Source organism: Phaseolus vulgaris, chromosome 8 (genome assembly GCF_000499845.2).
Source record: "Phaseolus vulgaris cultivar G19833 chromosome 8, P. vulgaris v2.0, whole genome shotgun sequence".
Lineage (NCBI taxonomy): Eukaryota > Viridiplantae > Streptophyta > Magnoliopsida > Fabales > Fabaceae > Phaseolus > Phaseolus vulgaris.
In genome coordinates, this window is record NC_023752.2 from 12695012 (window position 1) to 12709366 (window position 14355).

The 14355-nt window shown below is 32.1% G+C and overlaps 2 protein-coding genes across 2 annotated transcripts; both read right to left on the reverse strand.

Moving 5' to 3' along the window:
- Nucleotides 1-603: 603 nt before the first annotated feature.
- Nucleotides 604-2829, reverse strand: LOC137824591 (cuscuta receptor 1-like). Its single transcript, XM_068630255.1, has 4 exons — nucleotides 2550-2829; nucleotides 2345-2416; nucleotides 1430-2297; nucleotides 604-1385 (listed from the first exon to the last, which is right to left on the reverse strand). Exons 1-4 carry the CDS (start codon nucleotides 2827-2829, stop codon nucleotides 707-709), a joined length of 1899 nt encoding a protein of 632 aa, XP_068486356.1. The 3' UTR covers nucleotides 604-706.
- A 6908-nt stretch (nucleotides 2830-9737) lies between these two features.
- LOC137824592 (cuscuta receptor 1-like) lies at nucleotides 9738-10934 on the reverse strand. Its single transcript, XM_068630256.1, has 4 exons — nucleotides 10588-10934; nucleotides 10349-10489; nucleotides 10042-10200; nucleotides 9738-9955 (listed from the first exon to the last, which is right to left on the reverse strand). Exons 1-4 carry the CDS (start codon nucleotides 10916-10918, stop codon nucleotides 9738-9740), a joined length of 849 nt encoding a protein of 282 aa, XP_068486357.1. The 5' UTR covers nucleotides 10919-10934.
- Nucleotides 10935-14355: the final 3421 nt, after the last annotated feature.

A 14355-nucleotide genomic window follows, 5' to 3' on the forward strand; every position in this document is an offset into this window, starting at 1 on the left:
GTTTTGAGCTTTTTGCTTGTTAATAGTTCGCCCAAGAGATTAATTTGATGACTTCTTATGCTCACATGGCACAAACATACACGAAAACTACCTTTCTTATGCTCATTAAGATTAATTTGATGACTTCAGGATCAAAGTTATAACCCAAGGACCTGGACTCATTCCATGTTCTGATACTAAGTTGGTTAAGCCACATTGTTTACTCCAAGTTCAATTTGATTGAATCCCACTTCTAATTTAACAATTGAGATGGATAGTGGTATCCAAATAATCACTCGAGAAGAGTTAGAAACTGCTAATTAAGGTTGAAAGCTCATGCTTCATAAATAAAAATATAAAATATTAACAAGCTGAACAATTTAATAACATGGTATTTAACCAACAAGCATTTTTTACAGTATTATGTGATTCTGAATTCCTTGTTGCACCAGAGGATACATATGAGTTGCCATTTCACGCTTGTCAAACTCAATTTTTGTTTCAAAACTCTCCTTAAATAAGTTTTCTCATTGCACGATACCAGCTACCTCTTATCGGAGTATCTGTGCTATAATGACGTGCCTAAAAAAGACTTTTATTGCACAAACTAGTCTTCCTCAGTACATAGGATTTTCATACAACGTATACATAACTAATTAACTATTGCATCACACTTAGAGCTAACACACAAGATAGTGATGTTTTAGACACACAGGGTAATATGATGTTACGCATTTCCAATTTTACATAACTTGCACAAACTGTCCTTGATAAAGTAGAAACAATTCAGGCTCACCAGTTCTGCATAGTAAAAGGATAACTGCCTCCAGTAAGGATTAATGTACAAAGCCGCTGCAGTCACCAACAAAAATGATGTGTAGGACACGGCAAAGGTCACACAAAAAACTAACATGTCCACCCAACTACCAATGTCTGAGTCATTTGGAAGAACATCAGGCGCAGGATTGCAACTTCTTGCCAGTGGAGGTCCGCAAAGTAATGGATTACCAATGAAACAGCTCTCTTCAAATGTCAGAAATTGTTCCTTTCTCTCAATTGCACCAGACAAGTTATTGTAAGATACATTGAATGAAGAAAGAAAGGTTAATTCACTTAATTGTGTTGGAATTTCCCCACTCAGCTTATTAAATGAAAGATCCAAACTCTCTGTTTGATGCAACTTGGAGAATGTAGTTGGAATTTTCCCCGTCAAAAAATTATGCGACAAGTTCAATGAATGAATTCTTGTCAAGTTTCCAAGCTCAGATGGGATATTGCCCTTAAGTTTATTGTGGGATAAGTCAATTTCAGACATGTAAGCAAGGATACTCGCTACGTAAGTGTCAGTTCTCCTCTTTGAAGTGAGATTTGCTCTCTCTTGCACATTTGGTAAAGATCCAATGTTTGTAAAGAGCTCATGTTGCTTAGCTCATATGGAATTTCTCCTGACAAATGATTATTTGAGAGATCCAATGTTTGTAAAGAGCTCATATTGCTTAGCTCATGTGGAACTTCTCCTGACAAATGATTATTTGAGAGATCCAATGTTTGTAAAGAGCTCATGTTGCTTAGCTCATGTGGAATTTGTCCTGACAAATGATTATTTGAGAGATCCAATTTTTGCAGTAATGTCATTCGGCCAAATTCACGAGGAATTGAACCATTGATTGCATTTTCAGACATATCTAAATTTTCCAAATTTGGAAAAAATGAACTGATAGTGTACCTCGTGATTTGACCTGATATTGCATTGTCGGATACATTCATTTCTGCAAGGTGGAGATGGGGATAAGATGGCAGCTGGAACTGAGTGAAGGAACAATTTTTAAGAACAAGGTATGTCATTTTTGTGTTGTTTTCCAACAACCATTTTGGAAACTCTCCCTCTAGTTTGCATCCAGTGATATCCAGATAAGTCAAATTGTATTGGTAATGAAGGAAGCTTGGAATAGGGAGAGAATGGGACTCAGTCGTTGAAGACAAACTGAGTACTTGCAATTGAAATTTTGGAACCCATTTTTTCATAGAAGAGTGTGAATCCAGTATGACTTTGTTCCCATTGCCATAGATGAACTTAAGGTTTGAATGATTAAAAAATGGTGTGAATGAAATAGGGACTTCAAATTGGTTTCCATCAAAAGCTAGATATTCTAGGGATGTAAGACTTGCAAGGCTAGAACCAATATTACCAGTAAAGTTATTATTAGAAAGATCCAACTTCCTAAGGGATGAGAAGTTAGCAAAATATGGTTGAAGTGGCCCCTTGAATTCATTATAGCTTATGGATAATTCCTTCAGCATCTTAAGCCCAGGCCAATCTGAGAAATTAAACATGAAGTGTATGAAATATCAATTGCACGTATACCTTGGTTTACAACAAAATTGGTGATATCATTCTGACTGAAATCAAGAATTTCCAAATTGCTTGATGATAATCCTACGCAGGGATAGAGAAAGGTTTGATTGAATATACCATTGTACAGAGTGTAACAGTATTTTACAGATATATACAAATACATACAAAGGATTGCCATGCTGAAGAAAAAAAAGATGATAATTTTAGTACTAACCACTAATATCCAAAGATCCTTTCAATTGGTTTCTTCTTATATAAAGAAATTTGAGATGTCGAATCCCACTTAGAGAAGAAAAAACCTCGTTATTGAAACTATTTCCACTTAGTCCAAGGAATTGCAGATTAGATGGCCATGCGAATTCTTCTTTCCCTGCATGATACATCCAGTTATTATTAGTAGTTTTTAGATGTTGCCTCTCCTCATTTTTCTTGTTGAACCTATGATGTCGTACACTGATGCTTTCGATATCCTTTTCAAATATGTTAATATGCATTTAGTGAAAACCTCTCCTCATTTGTGTTTGTCGATTTCTAATCTTGTCCAAAATTTCTTGGTCAATGATCAATTTATTTTTGTAACTTGTCTTCTGCATAATAAATGCTTTAGCTGTGCAGGTATGATCCTAACACATACTTGGTTAGACGGTTTTTGTGGAGGGATCTTAGTTTCTTCATAAGACCTTAGTGTATTCTGGGAGATTTTAATGTTGTGCTCTCGGCGGATGACTATAAAGGGTGGTGGCGCCTAATCAGGTTTCTTGTAATGAATTCCTTGATTGGATTAATACTAATGATCTTTCTTATATGCCTTTTACTGGATCTTGTTATACTTGGTGTAATGGAAGGAGAGGGTTGCATATAATTCATAGAAGACTGGATAGGGCTTTATGTAATGGAGTTTGTCTAGATGAATGAGGTTCTTGTACTTATCATGTTCTTGTTAAAAATTGTTCTGGTCATTATGTTATTCTTACTAGTCTTGCTAGTAATTCTTTAAGGAAGGTTAACAATTTTCGTTTCTTTTCTATGTGGCTTCAGGACACTTCATGTATGAAGCTTTTCATGATTCTTGGGCTAATAAGGTTGTTGGTTGTCCTATGTTTATTTTGCCAAAAGGTTGAAAATTGAGCTCCAAGACTAGAATAATAATTCTTTTAGTAATGTTCACAATGCAGTTCTTCTTAAGCAGGGTTTCCTCCTTGGTATTCAACAAAACTTAGAGACTACTAGTTTGTCTGATATTGATGGGCTTATCTATGAAGAAAAGATTGCTAAGGAAAAGCTTGATCATGCTCTTCACTGTCAATATTTGTTTTGAAAAGAAAGGGTTAAGATGTTATGATTTAAAGATAGGGATTGAAATGCTACTTTTTTCCATGTTGTGGTTAAGAGGAGAAATAATTTTAGTGGGATTAATCATCCACGGATTGATAATGAGGTTATTCAAGATCCTAAACTCATTGATGATCATAATTTGGACTTTTATAAAATTCTTTATGTTGAGTCTATTTCTAATGTTCTGGATACAAGTAATATGGAGGATTTTATTGGTACTTATATTCCCGAGGTAGTTTCCTCTTAGGAGAATATGATGTTGATTAAATGTCCTGATTTTTTGGAAATCGAGAATGTTGTTTTTAATCTTAATGGTAATAGTGCTCCTGGTCCTGATGGTTTTGCTGGTGTTTTCTATCATTCTTGCTGGGAAATTATTGGGACAAATGTTTGCAATGTTGTTCAATAGTTTTTTAAGAAAAACTGGGTTCTTCCTAGAATGAACAATAATGTGGTATCTCTTATTCCTAATATTCAAGGTGCTCACTCCATTAAAGATTACAACCAATTGTTGTTGCTAATTTCAAATTTAAGATTATTTCCAAGATACTGGCGGATAGGCATGCACTTGTGGCTGCTAGAATCATTTCTCCTAATGAATATGGGTTTGTGCATGGTAGACAGATTCAAGATTGCATTGATATTGCTTCTGAAGCTATTACCATGCTTTCTAAAAAGGTTAGAGGAGGTAATGTGGCTTACAAAGTTTATATTCATAAAGCCTTTGACACACTGAGTTGGAAGTTCTTATTATTAGTTTTGACACGCTTTGGTTTTCACCCTTCGTTTGTCGGTTGGATTAGAACAATTCTCCGTTCAACTATGTTTCTATCAGAATAAATGACAGTTTGGTGTGTTTTTTTCCTTGCAGTAGAGGTGTCAGACAAGGTGATCATGTCTCCTTTACTTTTCTATCTTGCAGGGGAAGTTCTTAGTAGAGGTATCTCTAAGCTTGTGAATGATAAGAAAATTCTACATATGGCTAGTCCGCAAGGTTATCTCACTCCCTCCCATATTTTATATGCTGATGACATATTGGTTTTCTGTAGAGGGGATAATAAGTTTCTTGGAAATTTGAGTATTTTTCTTAAAACATATGGTGATTTTTCCGGTCAATATGTTAATAATTCTAAGAGTAGTTTTTTTACCATGGATAATTCTGCAAGATGTGTCACCAAAATTCAATGTATTCTTTCTTATAGTCATGGTTGTTTGCCTTTCGATTATTTAGGAGTGCCTATCTTTGTTGGTGCTCCAAAGTATCGATTTCTTCAACCTTTGCCCGATAAAGTCAAATTGAAGCTAGCATCTTGAAAAGGTAAATCTCTTAGCATGATGAGTCGAATTTAGTTGGTCAATACAGTGATTACTGGATTTCTAGCTTATAGCTTTAATATGTATAAATGACCTGTTTCACTTAAGAAAGTTGAGCAGTGGTGTCAAAATTTTATTTAGACTGGTAATATTATGAAAAAAGGCATAGTTACCGTGAATTGAGATACGATTTTTTCTCCTCTTGAGAATGGAGGTTTGAAGATTATTAATCTTCTTCATGAAAATAATGCATATTTTCTTAAGCTTGCTTGGAACTTTGCTTATAGCAACATGCCTTGGTCTTTTCTCCTAAAAGCCAGGGTTCTTAAATCAAAATACGAGTTTAGAATGGTTTATAGATCCTCATCTCTTTGGCCTGAAATTAAGCAATTTTATTCTACTATACTTGATTATACTTCTTGGAATGTTGGTACATGTACTTTTATTAACTTTTGGAATGATAAATGGTGTTCTACTACTTCTTTAGTAAATATTGCAGGGTTATCTGATGGTGCTAGCATTCTGAATACACTCTCTCAGTTCTGGACAGGTTGTGATTGGAATACTTCCTTGTCTTTACAACAGATGCCTCATTTTTTAATCATATCGTGGTTAGGGAGGAAAAATATATTCCTAATTGGATTCTAGATGAGTCTGGTCGTTTCACTCTTAAATCGGCTAGGACTTTTTTCTTGGAACAAAGAGTTCCCTGTGGTTAGGGTAAATTCATTTGGTCTTCATCTATTCCGCCTTCCAAAACTCTAGTAATCTGGAAAGTTTTTCAAGGGCGGCTTCCTACAGATCATCATATTCAGAATAAGGGTTTGCATATATGTTCTATGTGTACGCTTTGTTAAAAGCACGAGGAATCTATTCAACATTTATTTTTTGAATGTTCTAATGCTTTGCATATTTGAAGTTGGGTTCGACAGGTTTTTCTTACTTCTCATTTCTCTAATAAGGATGATCTTCTTTCTTTTATTAAGAGTGATAGTAGTCCTTTGGTTAAATTGATTAAGCTTTTTGTGATAACCTTTTCTATTTGGATGATATGGCGTATGAGAAATTATGCTAGATTTCAGGATAAATTGATGTTTATAGGGCTATTTCGGTAATTAAAGATTTAACTTGTCTAATGGGAAATTCGTCTAAAGCTTCAATGAAAAATGATATGTTGGATTTCAGCGTGATTAAGTTTTTTGGTATAAATACTCGTACTAGTAAAGTTCTTCGTCCTCTTCCTGTTAGATGGGAGTTCCCTTCACGAGGTTGGGTTAAAATTAACACTGATGGGGTGTTAGGGGATATCATGGTCTTGCTACTTGTGGAGGTATTTTCCGTGAGAGTATGGGGGAGTTTATTTGATGTGATTCCACTAGCCATATAGAGAATGATTCTTGACATTCTTAGGAATCACCTTGAGCTGGACATTATTGAGGCACTTTTCTTAGAGTTGGATCATTGTTCTAAGACAAGAACTCACCAAAAACTAGTACCAAATCCCAAACTCATTTGGATGTTCCACATATTGTCAAATTGAACCAAAAGAGATGGATGAAAGGCAAAAACACTAATTAATCAACACAAAACAGTAAGGAACCGAATCAAATTGCTGGAATTGAAGAAGAAAAGATGAAAAACAGCCAAGAACACAAATGAACCATAGCTACACAAAACAAGCTGAAATTGCCGAACCAAAACAACTAGAAAACAAGCTAAGACAAGGAAATTAACAAGAGAAGAAAGGAAGGAGAAGAGAATGCTAATGAAGATGGAAGAATGGTTGGATGATCACGCCACTAAAAGTATGGATGCTCCTAGATGAGTGTGCAAGCCGCCACTTGAGGAAACCATGGTCCTTCAAGATAAGACTAGAGAAGAAGGCTCAAAAGCTCTCTAATGCTCACTCCAATTTTGAGTATAGTTTCTTTAGATAAATTCAAATCTGAAAAATACAAAGAGAGCACCTCTATTTATAGCCTAAGGTGCTGAAATGTAAGCTACACAAATTCAAAAAACTCCCTCCCAAAAAGCTTCTAGAATTTGCGCCTAAAACAAAGCATGAGGAAGGTGTGACCTCTTCCTTCACTTTGGCACCTCCTTTTCTAATCCTACACCTATCTACTAACACCCCCCCCCCCAAGACTCCTAACTAAAGACTAAAAGATGCTATAACAAAAGAGGTTTCTAATGTTTCCCTCTAAGCACCTTCAACTAAAGAAATTACAAAAAGAGAAAATAAATGTCCCCTAGCTCCTAAAGCTTTGAACATGCTTCTTGTAATCCTTTGAGGTGGGCTTTGACCTCCATGGGCGTCCTCCATTTGTGCCTCTACCTCTTCTTGATCTTGTTGATTGGCCTCCATGTCCTCTTGAGCTTGATCTCCATCATTATTAGTGCTTTCTCTGCGTTTCGTGAAGTTCAGACTGCTATGGTTGATAAGTTTTATGGAGTTATACATGTTATAGAGGAAACTCAAAAGATGGGACTTACTAATGTATGACTTGAATGTGATTCTGTCTTGATTTGTGTTGCGTTTACTACTAGGACTAATGTTTTGTGGATGCTTTGTGATCGATGAAATACTTGTCTTAATTACTGTGAGAAAATTAGGTTTAGGGTTACTCATATTTTTCGTGAAGGGAATGTGTGTGCTGATAAGTTGGCTAATTTAGGATTTATTCATAGAGAATCATTTCATTGGTATAGTATGCTTCTATCTAGTATGTTCTTAGAATTCTTTATGAATAGGTATAGTCTACCTATGTATCGTTTTTGTTAACATATGAATTTTGGTCTAGTCCCCTCATATTTCTTTTTTGTATTTTTTTTTAATAATAATTTTTTTATGTGATGGCAGATGATTGTTGTTACTTGAGGTGTCAACCGAGATGTCAACCAAGATGTCAAATTGCATAGTGATGCATAACAAGAAAACTTTTATTAAAAAAACTACTAAAAAGAATATTTATAATACTTATTTATTCACTTAATAGAATCGTATTATATTTGGATTATTTATCTTTTAAATTTTGAATTTTGGACTATATTTTTAAAATCTATCCATAATTTGAATTTATTTGAATTATTTTTTTTCATCGATAAATATGTTTTTATAATATATACTATCAATTAATACTATAAGAGTGCAATACTTTATTTTATAATACAAATGGTTATGTGTTGAAATTTATGGACTTTTCAAATATTAATTATCTTAAAAATCAAATTAGCCATGATATTTTATTACTTGATTGATTAAATAGATTTTTTTAAATTGGCATTGTATTAACTTAATAAATAAGAGTAATTATTTTATATATTGATTGTAAGATTTTTTAGTAGAGATGGTTTAAAAAAAATAAAGATTAAAATTCTAATTATGTTAAATATATAAATTTGTTAACTTCATCATCTCTTTGAACATTTTTTCTCACATTCTTTTTATCTTTCCTCTAGATTTTTAATCCAATTATTCAACTTTTTTTTAATTAAAATCCACCTTATAGAACATAATAGAGATTACAATAATCTTATTCAATTAGATTTTATTTTAGACTAAGATTTGCCTCTCAGATCCCAAATCTCAAATCTCTCTTTCTTAGTATTGTTTGCATTAGGCACATTTCAGTCTTGTATGTGAGATCTAAATCGATCAGGTTAATCTTTGCTAGGTCTAGGTTCACAATGATGTATTTTGTTTTTGAATCAGAGTTCTCTTGGAACAAATTAGGACTTACGTTTTTAGTATATTTATGATATATTTATTAATTATGAAATGAAATAACTAATATTAATTTATTAAGAAGTGAACTTTAAGCCTAAATCAACCTCATAAATCGGTTTATGAGGTGAGGTTTGACTCACTTATATACTATGAAAGACTCTAATCTCTAGTTGATGTGAAATCTCCAACACACCCCTCATGTTGTGCGTGGGACAATATAATATGGGTGGTCTGATAAAGGTCTGATAACGGGTAGCCTGATAAGCCCAACAAACACTTGTTAGGATAGACTTGAAATGACTATGATACCATATTAAGAAGTGGACTTTAAGCCTAACTCCACCTCATAAAGTTGACTTATTAAATTTATTTTAAGAGAAATAGTACATTGTTTTTATTTTTTTAAAATTAAAAAACATTTTTAAAAATTGAATTTAAATGTATGTATACGGATTAAAAATTATTAAAGTGATATTTGTAAGATTAAAATGAGTAATTTTAAAGTATATGAAATATAAGATAAAATGTGTACAATTATGCAAACAAAATGAATAATTAAATGTTAATTCTAAAATATTATTATACATTGAAAAGGAGAAAATAAATTTCCTAAAATAATGGATAAATATAGTTACCGCTTATATTTAAGGCTCCTTCTAGTCCTTGTAGTAGATTGTGACTTAAATCAAGGTGTGAAAGGCCGCTGAGAGATGAAAGAAATTGGTCACTCAAGCTGTTTTGACTCAGCCACAACTCTTGTAAATTGGTTGGCCATTTAAATCTATATATCTCTGATAAACAAAATTGAAAAGCACAACTTAATTATTAGTAGTCACTATAATAATAATAAGAATAAGGAGCATGTATATTGGAATGAATTCATATCTATTTTAAATAAAATACTATTCAATTATCAATAACAACTAACCTTTTATGCCCCTCTTAGACTCATTCAAGTGATTTCCCATTAAGTTAAGGGTCTCCAAATAACTCAATTTTGAAATATCTAATCGTACAATATTCCGATTATAGATAGTTAGATATATTTTCTAATAAAAAGCAAACAATGAAGATTTCTGATGTAGAAAACACACTTAAAATTGATCTCCAAGTCAATCCACTGTTTACTAAATATAAGGACTTGAGGGATGAGAGTCCACTAAGAGCAGACCCAATATCAGTGTGGTTTAAGTTGTTGCCTGACAAGTCAAGGAGCTCAAGATTCCTCAATTTTGAGCATAAAGCTGCAAGGAATATATCCTCCATTAATTAACAAGTAAAAACCCACTGCTCATCTTTATTAATGAAATGGAAAAGTTACCTCCTATACCTTTAATGTGAACATCCGAGTCCAATCCAGTCTCTTGCAAATACAGTTCCTTTAAAGATGTAAATCCCTCAAGGGATGACAAGATGTGATTGGTTAAAATATTCTCACTTATGTCAAGGACTTCCAGATTAGGCAGCATTGATGACAGAGGTTCGAAAACTTATACATGTACATGTATTCAATATAACGTGAAAGAAACCAACAAATGTGAAAAAAATATTATTAAAAAATTATAAGAACTACATAAAAATAAAAAATATCATTATTGTGATTTATTAGAATAAGATAGACAAATAGGTAGTCTCACCGTGGAATGAAGATGCATTGAACCCGTTATCAACTAACTGAAGAGACTTAAGAGATGGAAGGCCATCCAAACAAGATACAATGCTGGCAGCAGTATTCAGTCTGTTATGACTGATGTAAAGGAGCTCCAGATTTGGCAAGCCTGAAAAGTATGTAAAATAGTGAGTATGCGGTACAACATTACACACACATTCGTACTTTTAAGTTAGTAAAGACCAATCTACTTTTACTCATTCATACCTTCACCTCCCACACAACCAACTATATTACCATCTAACAAGTAGAGGTTCTTCAAATCTTTGAAGCCAGAAAAATCGGAGTAATTAATATATTGTTGTTGGATTGAATCCCACAGTTGGAGTTGAGCCACCCTCCCTGTGGAGGAGTTGCACTGCACTCCTTCCCATTCACAGCAATCGGTGTGGAGTTCCCAAAAGGAATAGAAAGCAGTGCCGACACGGGAATTTAGGGCCAAAAGTGCTTGTCTCTCTTCCTTCAAACATCCTCCACAGCAAAGGGCTTCGAATAAAAGGAAAAAGAGGAAAAATAGTGTGACACTCTTCATCTTCATCTTCCTCTCATCAAGGATTTGCTTTCCCTCCTTTAAATAGGAAACCACCAACACTACATACTTTAATGCTGCAATGCATGCATTTTATCATTAGCGAACAACTTCTTCAAGGGTCGATGACGCGCTTAATTTCCCCATTCACCACGCTTCATACTTATCAACCATCCAATTTATTATTAATTTTTATTTCTAATTAAATCATTCTTCTTCTCTAACTATATTATTTTGTTATCAAAACGAAGTTATCACGTAATTGTATGGAAACATATTTGGAACTCACACAAATACTTTACTTTTTATTTTCCTTTTCAAAATAAGCGTTGAAAATTTTAAAGAGTGTTTACTCCACCAGATTTATTTTAATATTTTTTAATTTTATATTTTCGATTTGTTCTGTTTAGTTTTATTTTTAAATGAAATTTCCATATAATTTTTAAAATTACATCAACATAAATATCCATCATAAATTTATCTAATTTTTTTTAAAATATTTATAATAAAAATACTTTGTTTACTATAAAATTTAATTTTTAATATAATTTATACATTAAAAATACTTATTTAATTTTAATAATATGAATAAATATTGTTATATTTATACTAAAATAGAAGTAATATTTAAAGAAGATCACTTGACTAGGTGAAAGTCACCCACCAAGTAGAATGCAAAATAGATATTCCTCATTAATTATGTTATAATTAAAAATAAATGTTTACATCATATAAATTATTTATAAACCTAAAAGTAAATATAATTTATAAATTTAATATAATTATCTTTCACAAAGTTTAATTATATATGTTTGAAACATAAAAATATTTATTTACTATTTATTTTAATTTAAAAAATATTCATATATAAACTAAATTATTAATGACAAAACATATAAAGACTAACGAAAGATAAAGAAGTATGACTTGACGTCAACTAATAGGTCAAAACCACCACATCAAGTGGAATCCAAAATAGACATAATTCAGCAATAATTATGCTATAATTAATAAAATAAAATTGCATAATATTATAGACTATAAATGTACAATTTAATTCATATATTTAAAATATTTATATTTTCATTAATTTTAATCATAATAAAAAAATACATTAAAAATATTTATTAATTATCTATTTTAGTTAGTTAAAATAAATATTAATAGTTAATTAAACATATAAGACCAAGGATTAAAAAAGAGATTACTTGACTTCATCTAAAGGCCACAACCATCACCAAATTGAATCAAGATATATTTCTAACTATGTTCTATAATCTATCTATATATATACATTAATATAAATTATTAAATGAAAAATATAATATATATATTTAATAATATTTATTTATCATAATTTTAATTATAATATTGTAACATCAAGTGACCTCCTTCTTTTTAATCTCTCAATTTTCTTTTCCAAATCCCATCTATTTCAAAATTTGATTGTACCTTGCAATAACTAAGGAATTAGTAATCAATTTTATCCAATCATAATTTAAGACAGAGTAAATTTCTATTTACTATAAAGATTTATTGTTCTATGCTTTTCTTTATGATATTGTCATCAATATGGGTGTAGTCAGTTGAGAAAAATGGTAATCTTAACATGATTAACCTTATTCTGAAATTTAGTGATGTTTGAATAACTTACTTTAGATATCCATATTTTGGAGTGATTTTCCCGATTAAGCTAGAATTTCCATTGGAATAACAAATTTCAGGTAAGGGAAGCTAGTATTCTCTTTCAATAGAACTTTACACTACAAGAAATATGCTTATTAGCATGGGCCAAAAAGGAGACACTAGGTGTAAATAGCGGTTGCAAAATAGAGTTATCGTGGACTTAACATTTTCTTGAATTTGGAAGCTAACTACGTGGACGTAAAACATTGGTGTGGAATGTGTGGGACACAAGTAGCGTCAGCTAGACAGCCACATGGGCTTCGCACCATGTAATATTTTCGTCCGCCTAACCTACATATACTCCATACAAGAGGCAATTAGTGTCAGCCTAGTCTACATGAAATCCACACAAAATTATGTTTTATATTATTTATTTACATAGGCGTGGGCTTGGCAATGGATAACCCAACCTAAATTAATTTGAAAAATACACCTAATCAATATTCTACAAACCCACAAACCCCACCTAAATTAATATGAAAATACATCTAATCAATATTATGCAAATGCACAAATCCAACCTAAATTAATTTGAAAAATACACCTAATCAGTATTCTGCAAACTAACAAACCCAATTGTACCGTCCCAAGATTGCTAGGAATTGGATCAAGTAGGTCGACCTGCCAAGGGGCATAATGAGGCCGGCCAAGCAAGCCCAAAATGCAGTAAAGTGGGCCTTAGTCCAACCCGTTGATCTTTCAAAAATAATATAAAAAATAAACAACCTCATTAATGGATAATTAGTACATTTTAACACACAATATCTTTAAATACTCTGATTTACTTGCATGCACTATTTATTTGCATGCACCTCGTTGATGACTTCTTACGGCAAGTGCACCGCGTTGTCATAAGTAATAATTTATCCCTAAGAACAGATATCGATCCTACAAGGAACAATGAATTATCAAGTACAATAATCGCTAAATATAGAACAAAACAATAAAAATAGTGTTGAATTGATTGTGTTGACAATGATCAATAAGAAAACAGAAAAAGAATTAGTTGCTTCAAGTTGGAAAAATAGAGATTAGGTTTCATCTCTCTCACTCTCATGTATTTTGATTAACATGTCAATATTAAGTTTTTTTATTGAAATTGATGCCCGTAGAAAATTCATTTATATCGATGTCTTGCATATAAAATCCCTAAGAATGTTTCCTAAATATCAATTTATCGCATATTTCTAAAAACAACTTAGAATCACACTTGGACGTTAATGACAATTAACATTTCAAGTCTATTTCTAGCATTCAAATATGTTAAGTATTGTTATTTAGGTCACAACCTTAAAAATACCTTTCAGTCAGATTTAAGATTCTCAATTTGTTACGGAAAATTAAAAGTAAAACAACAATACCAATAATCAATCAATCAAAATATTTTAATATAAGATATCACCTCAATACATAAGAGTTCGAGTAGATTACTCCCAATCTCAAATGGTAGAATTAGTCACGGATACTTCTAGCACCTTCCATTCTCCCATTTGAGTTATAATTCAATCTATGGTGTTTTTCTCTCAATCTTGCACACTAGGATTGAGCCACTAGCTCCCTATTTAACCTAATTTTCTAGGGATAGGTCGCTACCTATGTCGTGCTAATGGGCTAAGTGTAAAACATAAAAGAAGGCCCAATCTTTCTAATGCATTCTCGCTCAAGGGAAATACTCTTGTTGCGAAATTGACTTTTTTGACGCTTCTATTCTGGAACCTTCCAACTTTCTTTTTTTTTAGCTCAAATCATTCTCCTTTACT